We start from the raw sequence: 20335 nt of genomic DNA on the forward strand, positions 1-20335 counted from the left end.
GAAGACATCAAATATATGAAGTAAGATATATGGACTTAATTAACAAATGTACAATTTTTCTATAAACAAATTTCACAACTACTGAAGCTTGTATGAAGTATTGCCAAGACATGTTCATTGTTTTTAGCTGCACTAATGGAAAGAAAAGCTAAGTAGTAACTAAAATTATTCATAATATACTGTAAGGCCTTTTAATATCGTGGCCTGCTGTTTACTGTGCTGATGGAGTAGACATTATTCGTTTCAGCAGGGACTCCCACACTTCCTCCACCCCAGACACTTCCTCCAGCTCCTCCGACGGGTCTGAATTTCAATCTTTAGCAGCAAATTCTATCCTAGACTTCGACCTGTCTCCATTCAGACTGTTTAGATAGATGTGGGATTGTTAGCATTAGCTTTTCCTTTCAGTGACCGGTGTGGAACAAGTTGGCAAACCCTCCGCAGAGTCGATTTTTTAAGTCCGTCATTATTATTCACCTCCACTGCTCCTTTGATATTGAAAGCCTTCGTGTAATGTTTAATGCATGATCTCACAGTTTGGGTGAAAGCCGGCTCGTGTGGAATCAAAAGTGTGCAAGGTGTCACTGGAACATACTTAAAAGTACTGTGTGGTTCCACTGTGAAAATACATTATCTCGTCAACATGACACCGATTTTAAATTTCAGTTTGGCTAAGATATTTATTTCCCCTTTTGTGTCAGTATCGCTATGAGAATACAAAGCATAAAGACAATGTGTAACTTTCTGGTAGAGGGTCCACCACCTGCTTGTCTCCATGGAGATGCCTCGAATGTTCCACAGTATTCCATTAAATTGATCTGTCATGCAGTTATTCAATTACAATCCTAAAAAGACCTTGAAAAACATGCACTGTTATTGTTACTATGGTCGCCTCTTCGCAGATCTGACCTGTAACTTGGCCCAGTCAACAGTTAAATAAGAAAGCTGCATGAAGAATAGCAACTGGATAAACCCTCCACTAGAAAAGTTACACAGTACACCTTTAAGTAAGAAATGTACCGTAAATTTTGGATTATAAGCCGCTACTTTTTTTCCACGCTTTGAACCCTGCGGCTTTTACAGCAGTGCGGCTTATATATGGAATTTTACTGGATAACGGACCCTGGGGGGCGCTCTCTAGCTGTAAACGTAAAAGTGAGACAGACGTGGGGAAAGATTCTGCTCTGAAGAATTCACTAGTTTTGATTTTGAACGATCATTTTGCGCATCATGAAATGGATATGATGCAGTTTTTAAGATAAAGAAACAGAAAGGAAACAGAGCAGGGGTCGGCCTTTAACACGCAAAGAGCCATTTGGACCCACTTTCCACATAAAATAAAACACTGGGAGCCGCAAATACTTTTTGACATCTAAAATGAAGATAACACTGTATAATAACAATAATGTAACGGAATAATGTAGGTTTTACTTTCACGGACAAGCCTTCTACACGTGGCAGATAAATATGGCAAAAACAACTTAAGTGCATAAAAAAATACAACTCACCAAACCGCTGCATCATGCATCGCACTGATTATGTGATTATGTCTACTCTGCTCCGCAGTTTCTTTAAAAAAACAACAACAAAAAAACTCGTAGCGTATCGTTTAATCCCAGGTGCTTATTCTCCATGTGCCAAAGCAGTTTTGAAGGTTTCATTGCCTTATTTGCTTTTCCCGTATGTTACGCAGAGCGGACTCTGTGCGTGAGAGTCACCTGCAGCGACAAACCCAGATTTTAAGTAGGCATTGTCTGTTAAATTTATCTTTCTTTTTCTTGGAGGTCGTAGTCTCCTCTTCTGGCTCCTCAGTTGTCCTTTTCCCCTTTGTTAAAAAGATCTCCAAAGACTTTTGTTTTGGCTCATTTTCACTCGCTTGTGGCTCTACTTTTGTGCGTCGTGTCTGATGTGTTAAACGTGATACGTCACCGCGGAGACAAGAGCAGATAATAAACTTGCTACTACATCAAATAGATTTCTGTGGCGATTTCCAGCAGGATTTTCATGATACATCTACGGACGAGCTTATTAGTGTGTCATTAGGGACGGGCCAAAGTTGCTCCTGACCCCTGTGCGCACAACGTCTGAAAATCAGGGCTCTTTACGCAGGACTGAGCTGTGTCTGTGTTAGTTCCCAAGCCACGCAGAGCCGCAGTATGAGGCTGAAAGAGGCGCATACGGCTCCGGAGCCGCGAGTTGCCGACCCCTGAAATAGAGCCACTGCACGTAAGCTCGACATCAATGAATCCAACTTGGTCAATGTAAAAAGACGACAAAAGTTTTCAGAGGAAATAAAAGCAGATTTTCCGTGTTGGTGCAGCTTTATTTTCTAAACCTGCAGATGTGTTCATCCCGTGTTGTTGTCGTGTTGGTGCCAATTTTCAGGCACAGTTTAAAAAAAAGCGTGTCGGTGCACCGTCTTTCTGTGTAAATATCTCATGTTACAATATGAAAACCTGCGGCTTTTATTCAGGTGCGGCTTATATATGGACAAAATTGATTTTCTCTTCAAATTTAGCTGGTGCGGCTTATATCAAGGTGCGCTCTGTAGTCCGAAATTTACGGTACTTAAGTAAAAGTACAGATACAGAGGCAAAAAGTTACTCAGGTAAAAGTAAAAGTATCAGATGAAAAAATCTATTTAAGTATTTAAGTGTCGTTTACAAATGTACTTTAAGAGTAAAAAGTAAAAGTATTTCACACAAGTGTTGTTAAGTGTAGTGATTTAAAAAGAAACATATTTTGGTCAACAATACCAATCAATTTCTTATATTTTTTTATGAATTTTGTGCATTTATTTTTGTTCACTCAAAGTCAAACTTTGAACTCGAAAACTTTAGTCAGGATGTTTCCACGAACATGGTAAAAATAACTTCTCAAATCAAATGAAAAGTACTTTTTACTTTTCAGCCCAGTTAAAAATATGTGGTGGAGTAGAAAGTACAGCTACAGCTCTCAAATGTAGTGAAGTAAAACTGCAGTACTTTACTACTTTACTAACTCAACTGCCACGAATTCGAAGTGTAATTTATTACTCAGTCACACCCAGTCAGTCCACTCCTGTTGTCATTTAACTTCTTTCTGTGTACACTACATACAAGATAGGGGAATGCTTTTGTGTTTTAATCTGCTGTAACATTATAGAAATAGAAGTACTTTAATGTTTGTAGTACTGGACCCTGGAATTTTCCTTTCTTTGCACAGCTCCCTTATAAAACATGCAGGTAGTTTGCGCATGAGTGGTTTTACCTGGAGGGTTGCGGTGTGCAAAGTTCAAAGTCCGAAGTCCACAAACAGTCTCAAGATGAAGGACCCAATCAGCACCTGCATGGTAAGTTTCTCCTATTCAAAAACATACACAGACATGAGGGCACAGCACACTCGAAAACATGCATTGGAGGATGAAAGAGCACACACCTTCCAGTCAGGTACATTCTAACACATTTTGGAGGGTAAAATTATATAAAAATTACGATTAACCAAAATTTGTGTTTCAGTACAACCAGCTGTACCAGGATGTCAAGCGGTTTTCCAAATCAGGGGAGTATTTCTGCAAAGAACTTACAGCAGTTTTTCATCAGAGGTAAGTTACATTTTACTTTACATCCATTACCACACTTTTATAATCCGAGTTGTCAAAACATTGGCAAGATAGTTTTTGTTTGACTTCTGCTTCCTGGTCTTAAGCGGAGCTAAAACGAACACTTAAGGTGAAATGAAACTTAAACTGGCTACATTTACAATTTTTGCTGACAACTATAATAATGTACAATGTTATTTGCTTATACGTAATAGATTCAAAGTGTAATTTTAACTTTATCCATTGACATTAACTACACATTCACTCAGTCTCAAGTGTTATTCTTTGACTTTCCATGTTGTCTCAGTTTGTCTAAGAATTAAACAATAACTTTATGTATCCTGATGCTACATGCTAAAGAATTTGATGTAGTTTATTATATTTAAAGGAGATAACGCAGGTTTTTCCACTAATTACAGGGTTGGTAGTTTAATTCTCACTTCCCATTAAAGAGAGAATGTTATTGTGTCCTTGGGCAAGACACTTTATCTTATCTTGTCTGAAAGCTTTAATATATTTGGAGAGGGGCTGAGTGGCCCTTGGTGGAACATTCTTATCATTGGGTTGGCATTCATTTACAAAGCTAGTTCAAACCTCACCAGAGTTCATACTGCCGGTGTGTCCTTGGGCAAGAAATTAGTGACATTGCCTGTGTACTATTATCACTGTACTTGCTTGGTTGCTAAGGCAGGGCATCCAGCTTAAGTATTTTCTAGTTCTACAAGCTTCATATGCTAAAAATGTAATATCTTCATAACATCTCAACCTTTTTTTTTTGTTAATCTCGATCTTTTGTAACATTTGCACTCAAAAATTTCTCATTCCAGGTCTGAACTTGAGCTGACGTACTCTAAAGGTCTCCAAAAGTTAGCTGGAAAACTCATCAGGGCGTCTAAAGAAATGACCAATAAGTAAGTCAACATTTTCAGCAACATAAAAGTAGCTTAGCCTCTTAGCCTTTTTGTTTGTTAACCTACATCAGCACTAACTTTTCCATGCTGGCTCCCCGCTCAGTTCCACCTACAGTGCGTGGTGTCATGTGTCCGACGAGATGTACTCAAGAGCGGACGCCCACAGGTACACGACCGCACATACACACAACCACACAGGTACACAACTGCACATACACACAACCACACAGGTACACAACCACACAGGTACACAACCGCACATACACACAACCACACAGGTACACAACCGCACATACACACAACCACACAGGTACACAACCACACTGGTACACAACCACACGTGCACACAATAGAAGCAGGGCTGGGTCTCGCTTTGAGGGGTCCTGTGTTAAAATTTAGTTTGGGCAGGCACTATTTTCTGGATTTCTTTCAGATAACATCACAACAGTCTATACATGGATCTATATATTGAAAAGAGAAATTGTGTAGTAATTGTCCACATGAACTTATGTTGTTATAAGCCAAGTTTAAAGTACAGTACCTTTCTAAAAGTGGCACATCACCTGCAGAATTTCATCAAAATAGAAGGTTAAAAGTTTGGAATATTCTCCATGGAGACAGATGAGTTTTATGCTATACTGTGGAAGATTATAACTAAAATAATAATAATATTTCCAAGGAAACAAGCAGAAGAACATCAGCGTCCAGGTCAATAAGAGTCAAGTTTGTGGAGATGCAAATCCGCTCAGAGTAAAGAAAATAAACAAAACCAAAATGAAAAAAGGAGGGAAAATTTTTTTATTTTAGTCTATTTTTGGCTAAACTTTTACATACAGTTCATTTACCCATTTAAAAATGTACTTTAAGTAGATTTTCTCATGTGATACTTTTACTTTAGTAACTTTTTACATCTGTATCTGTACTTTTACTTAAGGAACAAAATTGATACTTCATCCACCTCTGCCAACAGGGCTCCTTTAAGTCAAACGGTTAGTTGTATTCAAGCTATTTATAAAAAACACACATGTCAAAGTGCATTATTGACCGATGACTGTAGCCTTTTTGTATCACGGTCATAAATCATCCAGGTTAGAGGTTATAAATTACATGAATTAATTTATCAGTGAACAGATTCTAAATAGAAATGTGATGACAACTCCCAGAGAAAATGGGCAAGAATGTCACGCAGGTTGTAAACTGGACTCACGTGCAACACAAAGAACACAGCCACCTCCTTGTCTCGGTGAATACAACAGGTTTGATTGAAATACGGAGCCTGCGTGTCTTCTAGAAAAACAAATTAAATGAGCAAATGACATATAGGCTACCCCCCTGATTAGCAACAACTGAGGGGAAAACAGGGAGGCAGGAAACAAAGGACTGGAACAAGCTGGGACACGAAGCTGGACTAGGGATAAATAAGAAAACAGGCAGAACTGTGACAAAGAGCCATTTTTTTCCCAATAGAATAGAAATAGGTACTGTATATTCATGCAAAATACTGAAGCGCAAAATCCACACACACAAGTCAAAGCTGATCATTTATATCAGTGACTACTAGACACTTAAGAGTAATAAGTAAAAGTATTTCACAAGTGTTAATTTGTGTGTGTTGTGTGTATGTTTTAATGTAGTGATATTGATTAAACTATGGTACAAAGTTTGGTCAACAGTTGCTATATGAATCAATTTCCTTATTTTTCCATGAATTTTGTGTATTTATTTTCGTTTGCTCAAAGCCAAAGCTTAAAATCAAAACTTTAGTCAGAATAATACTACAAATATGGTAAAAAATAACCTACATTTTACTTTTCAGTCCAGTTAAAAATGTAGTTGAGTAGAAAATGCAAACATCTAGCTCTCAAATGTAGTGAAGTAAAATTAAAAAGTATCCACTGTAAAATGCGCTTAAGTAAAGTACAGATGCTTAAAAATTTGACTTAAGTACAGTATTTTACTCCTTTTACTTCCTCACCTTCTACCACTGCCTGTTGGATATGCGGCCCGTGTACGTGCATTGTCTGCTTGTAGATAAAAACAACTCTGAATACAACCACAATACAAATATAAGTATATGACAAAGTAAACTGTAGCCTACTAAATGTATGACTTTGTTTCAGGTCACTGGGCAATGCCTTTCAGCAGGAGGCCACAGTGGAACTAAAGCAGGTCCTAGATGAGCACAACAAGAGGAAGAGGCCTGTAAGACGATGATTTATTTACTTACAAATATCTGAAATACTTAACTTTTGAGTTGAACTGAACATTTATACCTGTTTATCTTAGCTTGATAATGCCATTGAAAGAAGTGGGAAAGCAGTTACAGCAAACTGGACAGACCAACTCAAGGTATTTCTAATGTTGTGTATGATTTAATTTTGCACAATGGTCACAATTACAAGGAATCAGCGTAAAAATAGCTGTTCCCTTTATTGGTAATGTTAATCGTTTGGTCAAATTTGCATGATATAGTCTCTTTCAGTCTCACTTTATGTAATATTGTTTAAATTTTGTGTTATGACTTGGTATTTCTCAGCTCAAAAAGAAACTAATTGGTCTGACCAGAGAACACGAAGCTTTGTTCAACTTCGTAGAGAACAACAAACACATGAGCACCGAGAAAGAAAAACAAAAGGTAAGATGGACATTTGTAACTACTCTTCAATGTGTGTGAGTCCTTATGAGAACACATGAATGAGCTGTATTGTTTATTATTTCAGATGCTAAACAGGCTAACCAAGTCGGCAGAGCTCCAGGCGAGAGTGGATGATGAGTATTTCAACATGAACTTGGAGGGATATGAGACGAGACTCAAGTGGGAGAACACGCTCAAGGCTTGCTATCAGGTGAAACTATGGCAGTTTAGGTGCAGAATATCATTTTGTTTGTACGTATGATAATGGAATGTCTTTCAAGAATGTGTGATCAAAAAGATGTGTGCCTTTTCTAGTGCAGTGTAGGAAAATGTATTCGTAATTAAAGTAAAAGTTAAAATCATCAATGGACCATAAATGACATACAGGACCATATCTTGCCCCTGGTCTTAACACAACAGTAGCTTTAGTGAGATTTGAACAGATAGTGTGCTGAGAGTGTGGGATGTGGACAAGAGGTGTGCCGTGCTAAAATATCAGGTGGAGTGGAACAAGTTGAGAGCCTGATGAATGGATTGAGTGAATTGCCATATTTGTTAAAATAAATATTATTCAAGTGCACTTAAAAGGAAAAAGTGTAACATACTCAAGGCAGAAAAAGCCTTCTTTTATTTGGAAATGCATTAGGATGATAAATGCATAACATTTCAAGGTATGGTGACAAAAAGAAAGCACACACACACGTGAGAATCGTAAATTCAGCTACTTTTAGTTGTGACAGGCCTAATGTATTGTAAGACTGGTGTGTACGGCTAGAAAAAATGAAATGCAACAGAGGTTGGTTTGTATGTTTAATTCTAATAAAATGAAATAAAGGATATGACAGAAATTATTAAAATATTAACTATTTAACTATATATAACTATAGCATAACTTAAAATTTGGTCCTTCTTCTGGTCCATATAAAATGGCGAGAACCAGGGGCCCAGGAGTCGATGGAGCGTCACTAACCATGCTTGCTGGGGTTCATTTAGGATTAGTGGAGGACCATCACCTCCTCACACCTCTCTTTGCTGCTTGGTAATGAGGCAAATATTGCTGACATTACCCACGCTGGCAGTAATTTTAAATGCCACAGCGGTCACAGATTGGTTCAGATGCCATCACCATATATGTACATGTACTGTCCCACTCCAGCCACCAGCAGCCAAGTAAAGAGACTACCCATTGTGGAGGTAGCGGGAGTCTGACCCGGACACGCCCCCTCGCTTACGCTTCTGCTCCGTTAAGCCCAGGGGCAAGATACAGCCCATAAACTTAAAATACAATATCCTTTTATTGATTTAAGGAACTGTATGTAGCCTGTGCTATTACATTCTGAAGAAAAGCACCGCAATCAAAACTGAACCTGTGTTGCCACTGACTTGACCTGTTTATAGAGGACACCTATTAATTGGTCTCATTATATGGACAGGCCTCATGTGAAAGATCAGAACCTCCAGAATTCACTCATTGAGCTGCTGAGGTTGCAGGTGCTGGGATTTAGGTAGTAACAATTCAGATCAGAGAGAGTCCTTTTAGTTTTAACTCCAACTGGATTTCATCATTGAAACTGGAAATTCAAATGAGAGACCCATCTAAGGGTCATTTTCCTTTCTGATTGGATAGTTGTCTTGAGAACCAAGACATAAACAACTTGACCATTAAGTTTCATGGTTTTGTAATTAAGAAAAAATTAAAACGAATGACATCAGTAAGATTTTTTGAACATGCTTAGCTCGTATCTGCGGACACAGTTAGGTAATGTTTATAGAATTTAAAACCTTAAAATAATTTAATACTACATATGGTCTGCAGATCATTCAGGAGATGGAGAAACAGCGAATCGAAGTGCTGGGTGAGGCTTTGAACAGATACAACCTCCACATGTCCAGTTTTGGCCAAGCTCTCAAACATGTAGGTCGCCATCTTGACTCCTCTCACATACATAATAACTGTAGGCTACAGTAGGCCTGAGAGCATGTTCTCAGCGCTGCTGTGTTGTGCAGGGGCAGAAGCAGATCGAACAGACCGTACAGAGGGTGGATGTGGACAGAGACATAGACACACTACTGGCTGAACACCGCCTCCCTCCAGAGGACAACAAGGCCGAGTTTCTCATGGTCGACTATTTTGTAAGTTCTGGATTATTACGTAACCTACAACTTGAATTGGATTTGTCACTATAAAGACACTGGGCCGAGTTACAGGACTAGTACTCAGTTACATTTACTTGAATTACTTTAAGAAATTGGACTTTTCAGACTACTTTTCTAGCTGCATATTTTTACTTTTGCATTATTTTCAAGTAGCAGTACTCTTACTTCAGTCAAAGTTTTGGTTGCTCTCCTCACTGTGATTAAGAATTTTGGGGGTAGTTAAATTTAGTTACCTTTACTTGAGTAACCTGAAAAATTAAGAACCTAAGAAATTGGACTTTTTAGCGTACTTTTCTAGCAGCATACTTTTACTCTTGCTGAGTCATATTTTATTGAAGTAGCAGTACTTACTTGAGTTTCAGTTACGCTTCACACTATGAGGAAGTCCATAAATGACAAAAGCTTCATGTTGACAATATGAAATGATTTGAACATTTGTGTTTCTTGCACCGCTCCTTCAGATATGATTTAGTTTTTCTCATTTTTGTGACATACTTCCAAATTACTTCACTTAAAATAAAGATAAATTAAGTTGATAATTGTACTTTCTTTTGGGGTAAGAGCGAGGGCAGGGGTCCAACCTATGGCTCGGAGTCGAAATGTGGACCTAAAAGTAAATTTTGCAGGTCACAGTTACCAAAATAATTAGTTTATACTGGAATTTTACAACTGCTGCATCATCATAAGCTCAATAAAACCATTAGCAACCTGAAGTGTGGTGGCACTTGTCTGAATGGTTCACTTACTTGACCAACAGTTTATGGCCCTGTGTGACGTGTTTGTTATAAAATCCTGTTTGCACACTCTGGGTTAAGCGGTTGTGAGTTGTCAATATTGTGTGGGAAACAGAGGTGGGTAGAGCAGCCAAAAAATGCTCGCAAGTAAGAGTAACGTTACTTTAAAATAATATAATTCAAGTACAAAGTAGTGTCCAAGAAATGACTCAAGTAAGAGTACTAAAGGATTTGGGAAAACTAGATGTCTGATTTATAATTTGAACTTAATCTAATTGAGGGGGGGGAAAAAAACTTTAAATAATGCACAAAATCTGGTATTTTCAAAGGATAGACACAAAAATGAGACAAACAAAATCTACAGGAACAGTGCAAGAAACACAAATGTTCAAATCATTTCATATTGTCAACATAAAGCTTTTGTCGCTTGTAGAATTACTCACAGTAGGAAGAGTAATCAAAACTTTTACTCAAGTAGGAGTACTGTTACTTCAATGAAATATTAGTAAAAGTATGCTGCTAGAAAAGTACAATTTCTTTCAAAAGTTACTCAAGTAAATCTAACTGAGTAAATGTAATGGAGTACTACCTACCTCTACTGGTAAATGTGTTATTGTGATGGCCATTGAAAGTATTTTTACTGCAAATCTGATAAAGCACTTTAGCATATAAAGGTGCCAAAAGGAACAAAATTATCAATGGCGTTTAAGGTACAGTATGGTACTTTCTGCATGATTCTGTGAAAATCATACTTCAGAAAATTCTCCATGGAGATGAATAAGCTTTTATGCCATACTGTGGAATATTATAGCCAAAGGACCTAAGCAGGATATGAGTCTTTTAGTCTGCGGAGACACCTGCCTGCTCATAGTAAACATTCAAGTTTTTCAGTGCAATAAACACAGCCAAAATTACAAAAAAAAAAAGAGCTTTTATTGTTTTGGTCTGTTATGAGCTAAAAGGTTACATACTGTGGCTTTAAATTTATGTTAATGGAGTGTGTTTTTTAGATTAGCGAGGGGATTCTGAATTACTCTTAGGACAAATCTTTACATAAATCTGTATATTGCTACTACCATGCTAGATTTGACTTATTTTCACAATTTTACCATCACTATTATTATTATTCAAGTGTTTATATTGTATTTGAGCAACTGTGTTCAACTATCTGTCCTTGTGGATCAATAAAGTAGGAAATGATATGGTTGGCCAGACAAATTTGTAGTTTTTGGGGGCATATTTCATGCTCATGATTTGAAAAACAAAACTGAATATTGACTGTTCTTCTATTTTGTGGCACAGGAAGAGGACAACAAGTCACTGATGGGCAAAGAGCGGAGGAGAGAGGCGCTGCAAATCAAAGTGCAGCGGCTACAGGACAATATCGCCAAGACTAAGAAAGATATTGACGGTAAGTCCATTTACACCTATACAGAGTCTTACTTAAAGGTGCAATGTGCAACTTTCAGGTGGGATGTCCTTTATCTGATGTTAGTCATTTGCCTGGAAATTTCAACAGTATTGCATTAAAATGATCTATTTTGCAGGCCTAACACAGATGACCCAATTTTCTTCCAAAACATTTTTCCCACTTTTCAACATATTCCACCTGTTCAGTCACACTTATAGGAGACTAAAATACAGTACATGACCCCAAACTTTAAAAATGTTTGTATCGTGCAATCCACAGAAACACTGAAACGCCTCATAGAAGACTTCTGGCCTTGGCGAGAGTTGGCGGCTCAAACACCCAACAAAAAAAAACAATATATAATTTTACTCATCGGTTCATCACTCTCACTCTCGTATTGATCTAATATTCAATAGTAATTCTACAATGCAACAAATTACAGAACAGCAGATTCATCCTATAACTCTCAATAACCATCCACCATTATCTTGGAACTTTTCAAATAAACCTAAACCAACCTCCAGATTGCACAACAGCATTTATCTGTGGGAGCTGGAATGACAATGCTAACCTGTGGGTCAATGGATCAGACCGCTCTACCGATGACATTTAAGTCGAAAGCGGGATTCAAACCACTAACTGGATCACTGAACAAACACTCAATTGAGCTACTGTCGCCCACAAATAAAAGAACTCAATTCCTCATTCACAGACTCAGACAATAACACTTCCTCCATTGCAATAAATCAGGTAGCAAATCAGATCAAATTAAACAAAGAAAGAACATCAATTCGCATTATCATGAACTCAACAGGGAAGCGTACAACGTCCCACAAAGAAATTAATGAAATATTTCAACATTTTTTACAGCATTCTATTCCTCTGAAACTGAACCAAACTTGGCCCATATCCACTCTTTTCTCAACAATATCAAGCTTCCTACTCTCTTCCACAACCACATATCAAGATTAAAATCACAGAACTTGAACTTTGCTCTGCGCTCAAACGTGTCTAGTAACCAATCTCCCGACCCTGATGGCTTCCCTGCTGAATTCTACAAACATTTCTGGTCCATACTCTCACCGTTATTCATGTGGGTGCTACAGGAATCAAAACTCCAAACTCCCAACCGGTATGAGCTCTGCCACAATATCCGTAATCCTCAAATCCATTAAAACTACCCTCCAGATACAGACCAATCTCTCTTATCAACGTAGACACAACATTAATTGCCAAAACACTAGCCCTTCGATTAGAAACAGTAATACCCACAATCCCACAAACTCAGACCAAACAGACTTTATTAAAGGAAGACACTCATCCACCAACAACGATACTATTCAACTTAATCCACTGGTCAATATTACAACAAAAAAACACCCCTAGATGCAAAGAAGGCATTCGGCAGGGTTGTTTGGACTTTCCTGTTGGCCACATAAGGCTGGTTTGTCTTTGAAGAGTCGTTCAGTTGGATAAGGATTCTCTACAATTCACCTTGCACCACAGAGCTCGCCAAGGACGCCCACTTTCTTCATTATTATTTTTAATCTTTATAGAACCACTACCAGCAGCGAGTCGCCAAAGCAGCCACATCAGAGGAATTCAAACCCAAAGCACTGAACATAAAATTAGTCTACATAAATGATATACAAAACCCATCCTCATCACTTCACCACACAAGAAAAGTCATAAAAGATGTTATCCCTCAGTCGTCCAGGTCCGATCCTTAGTAAAAGACGTCTGTGTAATCACTCAGACGTCCAGGTCTGATCCATAGTAAAAGCCGAAGTTAAATCTGTTAACTGGACAAAACGTTGGAGTGAAGATGTTTTGCTGCTCATCCAAGCCGCTTCTTCAGTTCTGGTCAGATTGCCTCCATTCCTTAAGCAGGAATTGGGGCCTGAGACCTAATCTGTCCCCTATCTATAATTGCATCTTCAGACCCAAAGCAAACAAAACATAAGAGAACAATAGTGTGAGCCATTAGTGCCATTAAAGGTTCAATAGGGCCATTAAGGCTGAAACTGGAGACAATAGCTGTTTACAGTTTCAGTAAATATAAGACTGACAGATATAAGACAGTGTCCACCAGTAATCTGACCAGAACTAAAGAAGCTGCTTGGATGAGCAGCGAAACATCTTCTTTCCTACAACGTTTTGTCCAGTTGACAGAATTATCTTCGGCTTTTGCTATCCATAGTAAAAGAAAAATTCTGTTCTGTCAACTGGACACACCTGTTTGTACAGTTACTCTAGTTAGTGTAGTTCAATATGCCTTGCTAACAAACAGAAACTGTAAACAAATAGGTGTGTAAGCTGCAGTGTTGTTAGCTCCTCCCTTCAGAGAGATAAGGCAGTGTCCACCAGCAATCTGACCAGAACTGAATAAGCAGCTTGAATGAGATGAGCAGCAAAACATTTTCGCTCAAATAACTTTTCGTCTTTTACTATTATAACTAAAATCATTTTCAAACAACTGGAACAAATCTTCAGTTTTTCCATTACAACACAATAGTTTGGATGTGGCAGCAGTGACCACAGCAGTACTACTTACCACCCGTCACATCACATACCTCAGAATAAAGGTTTCCCCGCAGGCTGTCAGAACTGTTTACACTCAACTTCCCTCCACTTCTTAAACAAATAGAAAGTGATCTGCCATGCTGGAATAATCTCCCCGTTTCACTCACAGGCAGAAAAATGTCAATTCTTCCCAAAGTCAATTACCTACTTTCAATGACCCCAGTACAACCCTCTCAAGCCTGGTTCAAATCACTCGACACTACATCAACAAATTCTACTGGAAAAACAAAATCTCATGAATAAAACGCACCATTCTTCAGCAGAGGTGGGAGGTAAAGAAGTAATAGTAAAGTGCTGTACTTAAGTATAATTTTTTGTTATCTGTACTTCTACACTGGATACTTTTGTCTTTTACTTCACTACATTTCAGAGCAGATATCTGTACTTTCTACTCTACATTTTTGATCATTTTGAATCAGTATGACTACATTTACACTTTAACAAATTACAGTTGTGTGAAATACTTTTACTTTTTACTCTTTAACTACATTTTTTAACAGGTTCTTAAATACTTCAGCTGATTTTTTTCATGTGACACTTTTACGTGAGTATTTTTTCCCCCCGGTATCTGTACTTTTACTTACAAAATTGAGTACTTCATCTCACCACTGCTCTTCAGAAACCAAAATTACAAGGAGGATTCAATGCACCAAACATTTTTTCCACTGTTCACTAGCTAATCATCTGTTCCATCATGTTTGACCATCATATTCATAAATACATCCATTCTGGCGCTTAATCTGGACAGACACCAAACAATCCATTTACAAAAACCAATCAATCAAGAAAAACCCATTGTTCAAAGCGCCAACAACAACATCAGCTCTGACAGCCTGGTGAAAACTCCACCAAATAAAAACACCCCACTTGTACCATCCAAATACACACTGCTCTGGCACAATCCTGGATTCACAAGGAACAATAAACCCCTCAGTTTCTAATCACGGGCAGAAAAGGGCATAGCTCACTTCGGTCACATTTTTACTAACAGCACAAAACACAACTGGTTCAGCAAAATGGCATTAGGTGCAGCTGCTTCCTTGAATATTCGCAATTAAAATCAGTAATTCACAAGAAAATCAATAATCGCACAATCAATCCAGACTTTCCCCACTCAATCTCAGAGTTTTTCAATCTAACTCCAACGAAAATTAATCCCAAAATATATAAAATGATCACAAAAACAGATGCCATGAGTTTCTTACCAATCCTAAAAACACAACAGGATCTAACACTTGCTCCCAATGCCAATTTCTGGCTCCAAATTTGTACAAATATATAAAATTACCCATAACTCCAACTGACTAAACTAATTCAATTCAAGGTTGTTCATAGATAACACTATACAGGCTACAGATGATCAAAATTTGCTCACATTGGACACAAGGAAATAAAGACGACTACCTTCACCGCCCATCGATCAATACATTTTGGGTCACTCGGTCACTTTCTCTATATGCTCGAGACACTTCCTCAGTCAACCTCAGCCAAGGCAACATAAAACATATCCTTGTGCTGCTAACTATAACCAACAAAATCACAACTCCTTTGAAAGTATCTCCGTATACTCAGAACACACATCTCACACATTGCCATCCATCATCGTCCTACAGTCATAACAGCCCAGACTCAGAAACACACACAAACTCAAAGGCCACAAACCTTTCCACTGCAGGTCCAAAAACCGTGTCTTATTAAACGCACCACCGCCGTATCCCAGGGCACATACGCATTTAAAATGAAATGAAATAAAGCTGTCAGACAGAAAGAAATCCTGTACTATTAATAACCATAACTCACCGTGTATCAGGACAAATCCAAACATCTGCATAATAAATCATCATCTACTTCAGCTACTGTTGTCACCATGCCAACTCCTCGTCTCGCATACATCTCTACAGAACACACAGTCCTTCACCCACGTGTCCTTTGCCCTTTTTTTCTCTTTCTCTCTCTCTCTCAACTCTGACTCAACCCAAAAACTGAAACTAATTAAAGTTTTTAATATGTTTTCTGCAAATATATACTTTGGAACAAATAGGCAAAGCAATAACATCCTCCAGAGAAGTTGCATATTGCACCTTTAATATAGTTAGAATAGACCATTTTAACTTTATATTTTTGTAACAGGCATAAAACGACTGATAAAAACGTACTCTGAAAATCCATCTTTTTCCAATGAGAGGAACATCGAGGAGACGGAGCAGCAGTTAGATGAGGTCAGTCGTGTTTTTTAATCGTTAAATTATTTGTTTTGGGGTTTTTTTGTAAGCCATTTATTCACAGAGAGAGGTGGGTAGTACTTAATGACATTTATATAAGTAAGAAAGTTCAATAGGCCTCGCTAAAAACAGAACTGTAAACAAATAGGTGTGTTAGTTTCAGTGTACAATAGTTCCTTCATAGAGACTCAAGTTGTAGTTTCTTAGTGACTACTTTTTACGTTTACTTAATGTTTTGTAGTAACATTACTTTTACTTAAGTACATATTTTGTCTACTCTGCTTACAGACCACTCTAAAACTCGACCTGCTGGAGGCCACTCATTACAAGCTGTCCCTGGCTCTGTCTGAAGTAGAGGGACGGCCAAAGTCACTGCATCGATTCACTGACAGCATCTCCAAATGGAAAGATAAGGTGAGACTAATCGCTGGTACCACTCCCAGGATTTAGATAAGCACAGAGTTTGAACGGGAGAAAAAGTTGTGTTGGTGTTATATTACGAGAGGTACAGGGGGGATGAGTTAAGCCTCTGTCCTCAGGGGATGTTATCTGATTTGTTTGGGTAATATTGTAAGATTAGTTTTTATTATTGCCACAAATTCAAAATTAAGTAGAAAATAAAACTGAATGAGAAAATGAAATCAATTTTGCAACTATTTCACCATGTCCTCACACTTCATAAAGAGAATGTGCATAGTGTTTGTGAGTATTTGTCTGCGCTCCGATTTCCTACATCAATCCGAAACATGCACAACGGGTAAAATCCTCAGGCTAAAGTAGTCTTGACCAAGCCTAGCAACAAGATCACGGAGATGCGTCCCTGAGCTTTCGCCCTCTGCACTGCTCTACCAGCATGAAGAGGACAAATTTCCCAAGGGGCCAATAAAGGGCACTATAACCTTAGCCTTATTAGTATTAGTAGTGTCAGTAGATGTAGTAGATAATAGTAATGTTATTATTAATTTTGTACTTTTACTAGATTTTAGATCAACTAGGATGACAGAGGTTCAGAGGACAGACTGCTTGTCCACCCACACAGACCAAGTTTTGTTGTGTCCCTAGGCAAGACACTTCACCCGTCTTGAATGTGGTGTGTGGGGTCGTGGTAGGTCTCGCATCCATCATCTCCCATTGTTTTAAAACCTCTGACAAGCGAGTGAATTAATAATGAAGTTTTCTCTGGTTAGTAAGTTACAATCTATGACAATCTAGCAATATATCTTGTGTTGGTACTGAAAAAAAGACATCTATAATGGTTCTGTGTATCGTTCTGTATTTGAAATGTTTGCAAGTCAAATTTGTCTCACAATGGGGAAAATGCGCGTTCATCCAGCTTCCTAATTCTTTGTCACCATTGTATTGACCCACAGAAATCCTGACTGTCCTATAAAACTCCTAAGAAGCACTAAATAAATTAAAAAGCTTATTATTATATTACTACTGTGTTTATGTTTCCTGGTGTAGGACAGTGAACACAGCGTTGTCCACCTGAGGCGCCCGGTGAAACTGAGGAGGTCTTCGTACCGTTCCCGTCGTTCCCTGAGGGCCTCCATCATTTACAAGGGGCCCCATCCCATTGGCCCCCAGCAGAGCGTGGCGCCGAGCAGGGCCACCTCACCGCCCCCAACCCAGGAAACAGGAGCTGCGGAAGGGGACAAGCCTCACACGGAGAGGGAACACAAACACGGTAACAATAATATGATGTAGTTGGACCTAGTACAGTACATTAGCCTGCCGGACATTAACTGTTATTGTTTTGAATTTTGTAAACCAAAACACAAAGCCTGTATCTAAAAGTATATATGAAGTTCTCCCCATGAAATAATCACTTTAATACAACTGTCCTGCCCAAGCACAATTTTTCTATCCAAAATGTATGTCTAATTATTGGATGAACCGAAATGTGCTCAGTGTCAATAAAGCTTTTTCCAGGTTTGAAATCATGAAAAATATACCTACCAAATACGTCCACATACTTATGTTTATCTGTGACAGAAATATTCAAAGGGACTGTATGTGGCCTGTACTTTTCCGGTTTTAAAGTTATGGTTGTCTGGGTTGCCAGTTCCTTAACTTGCATATAAAGGACACATATAAGTTTTTCTCATTCTCAGTATATGGACAGGCCTCATGTAAAAGCTTAGAACCTCCAGAATTCTCTCTCTGAGTTGCAGAGGTTGCACTAGCACTGATTAATGATTGGCTGCCGGTGCCGGGGTTTAGGTGGTCACGATTTATGTCAGAGGGGCCTCATTCTGCTTTCTGATTGGATATTCATCTTGAGAACCAATACACCAAATTATAAAACATGTCCAGTGTTTTTGTAATTATGAATAAATCAGCATTTTTTAATAGTTTTTCATCAGTAAACTCTGTAAAAATATTTGATTTAAACATGTTTACCTCGTATCAGGGGACAAATAGGTCAAGTTTATGAAATTTAAAATAACAATGTTACATACAGTTCCTTTAAACCTTTTATCTAAAGTCTTAACATTTTCAACAGCTGAACAATCCCTTAAGTCCTGCAGTATTGGACTATGTAAGGCCATATATGACTTCACCCCAAAGCAGGAGGATGAACTGTCCTTCAAAGAGGGTGAGTAAGGATACAATTCACAATATATAATTATCCAATCACACTTGTCTAATAAAATTAAAGTTTATTCCAGGTGACGTTCTAAACATTTACACAAAGGAGGAGAATGGCTGGTGGTTTGGAGAACTTAACGGACACAAGGGACACTTCCCCTGCACTTATGTGGTTGAAGTGTCTATGGAAAAAACTGTCAAAATGTCTGAAGAGGTCTTACAAAATAACACTCAGAGCTCATAAAAACAAACATTTACTATAAAGATAAGGACATGTTACTTGTATAAATGAAATATATAAAAGGACAGAAAAGAAGTTAATAGTTCTATAAAAGCATTTAAAGTAGAATTGGTGCAAGTTAGTTTTTTTTGTTCTCAAAGTCCAAAAATGAATCCTTAATGTCGAGCTAGAGCAACGAACTCTTTTCTGATGTTGGCGAGGAAAGCCGGAAGGTTATTGGTCTCCTGAAGACGTTTTTCCAGATTTGTTAAACAGTCCAGAGCTGGGTCACTGGACACAACTACATCAGAAAAGTACACAAATTATAGTTCAACATAGTATTAAGTGAAGCACCTATGTAGATATTTCTGTAATAAGTCATTTTAGTTTGGCATACCCTGGTAGACCCCCTCTGCGTTGATCCCCATGGTGACGATGTAGGCACTTGTTAAATCTGAGCGGTTGATGTTCTTGAAAATAAACTGCAGTTTTTCTCCTAAACACGAAATACAAAGTTAATATTCAGAATTTTGTAATGCAAATTTTAAGTCCTATATTTGCTTTTTTTATTTGGGATTTTTTGTACACAGTGAACATTATGTAAAAAGTGTAAATATTTTGTAATCATTTAACTGATATGAAATTAATTTTTGAATGATTGTAAAAGGTTTATAGTTGTATATTAATTCACATATGAATAATGAAACACTGGTTGATTAAATTATCTGTATCATGTTAATACTGTCAAGTTTTGCCAAATATATTTGTAAATATAAATTCAGTCATTAAAATATATTTTGTAATTTTACTTACTTTAACTCTCTTCTTCTAAAGATATAATTTATAATTTTGTTTATACTGATATATATAATTTATAGACTGGGCCCTTTGAAAGCACAAGATCATCAAAAAAAAGTTCTCAAATATGTTTCCCATTGATTACTGAAAGAATATGTTTGAAATCATTTTCATTTGAAACAGTCTTTTTTGCTTAGTACACTTATGATACAAACTGTGACATGTGATGCAAATGTGGAGTCCAGGTTGCTTTTAAACTTTGGAAGGACACCATAATCTCCTCTACTAATGAGCAACACTGTGTGTACAGTACATGACCATACTGGTATTTACCTCTTGAGACTTCTGCTTTGCCCATGATGGCTCGTATCTCCAGCCCTAGATGCTCCTGGAACATGTATCGGGCTTTCTGCAGGTTTTTCAGTCTCTTCTTGTTCGCCTTGTTCTGGGCTTCGATCACTGACGACAAAAAATGTATAACAATTCAGAAGT

General features: G+C 37.8%; 2 protein-coding genes across 4 annotated transcripts in view; one reads left to right on the plus strand and one right to left on the minus strand.

Annotated features, from left to right (window-relative positions):
• Positions 1–3228: 3228 nt before the first annotated feature.
• On the plus strand, positions 3229–19069 carry nostrin (nitric oxide synthase trafficking). 2 transcript variants are annotated; one of them, XM_033987312.2, is made up of 16 exons: positions 3229–3331; positions 3498–3583; positions 4408–4491; positions 4595–4657; positions 6612–6693; positions 6778–6840; positions 7028–7126; positions 7212–7337; positions 8943–9041; positions 9134–9259; positions 11320–11428; positions 16142–16230; positions 16522–16647; positions 17698–17920; positions 18740–18832; positions 18906–19069. In XM_033987312.2, exons 1-16 carry the CDS (start codon positions 3236–3238, stop codon positions 19067–19069), a joined length of 1728 nt encoding a protein of 575 aa, XP_033843203.1. In that variant the 5' UTR covers positions 3229–3235. The 2 variants fall into 2 exon arrangements, with proteins under 2 accessions (XP_033843203.1, XP_033843205.1); XM_033987314.2 differs by having other exon boundaries at positions 3329–3428.
• Positions 18877–20335, minus strand: part of spc25 (SPC25 component of NDC80 kinetochore complex) — a 52692-nt gene continuing 51233 nt past the window's right edge. For both annotated transcript variants that reach the window (XM_055230465.1, XM_033987317.2), the window contains exons 5-7: positions 20177–20302; positions 19443–19541; positions 18877–19346 (exon numbers count right to left, since the gene is read on the minus strand). In XM_055230465.1, the coding sequence (XP_055086440.1) occupies positions 19222–19346; positions 19443–19541; positions 20177–20302 (350 nt within the window). In that variant the 3' untranslated portion in view covers positions 18877–19221. The remainder of the gene's footprint in view (positions 19347–19442; positions 19542–20176; positions 20303–20335) is intronic.

This window comes from Periophthalmus magnuspinnatus, chromosome 21 (assembly GCF_009829125.3).
Source record: "Periophthalmus magnuspinnatus isolate fPerMag1 chromosome 21, fPerMag1.2.pri, whole genome shotgun sequence".
In the NCBI taxonomy this organism is placed as follows: domain Eukaryota; kingdom Metazoa; phylum Chordata; class Actinopteri; order Gobiiformes; family Gobiidae; genus Periophthalmus; species Periophthalmus magnuspinnatus.

Coding starts and splice junctions, on each gene's coding strand:
- nostrin (XM_033987312.2), top strand. CDS start 3,236: ATGAGTGGTTTTACCTGGAGGGTTGCGGTGTGCAAAGTTCAAAGTCCG. Junction 9,042..9,133: donor TTGGCCAAGCTCTCAAACAT/GTAGGTCGCCAT, acceptor TGTGTTGTGCAG/GGGCAGAAGCAGATCGAACA. Junction 11,429..16,141: donor GACTAAGAAAGATATTGACG/GTAAGTCCATTT, acceptor TTTTTGTAACAG/GCATAAAACGACTGATAAAA.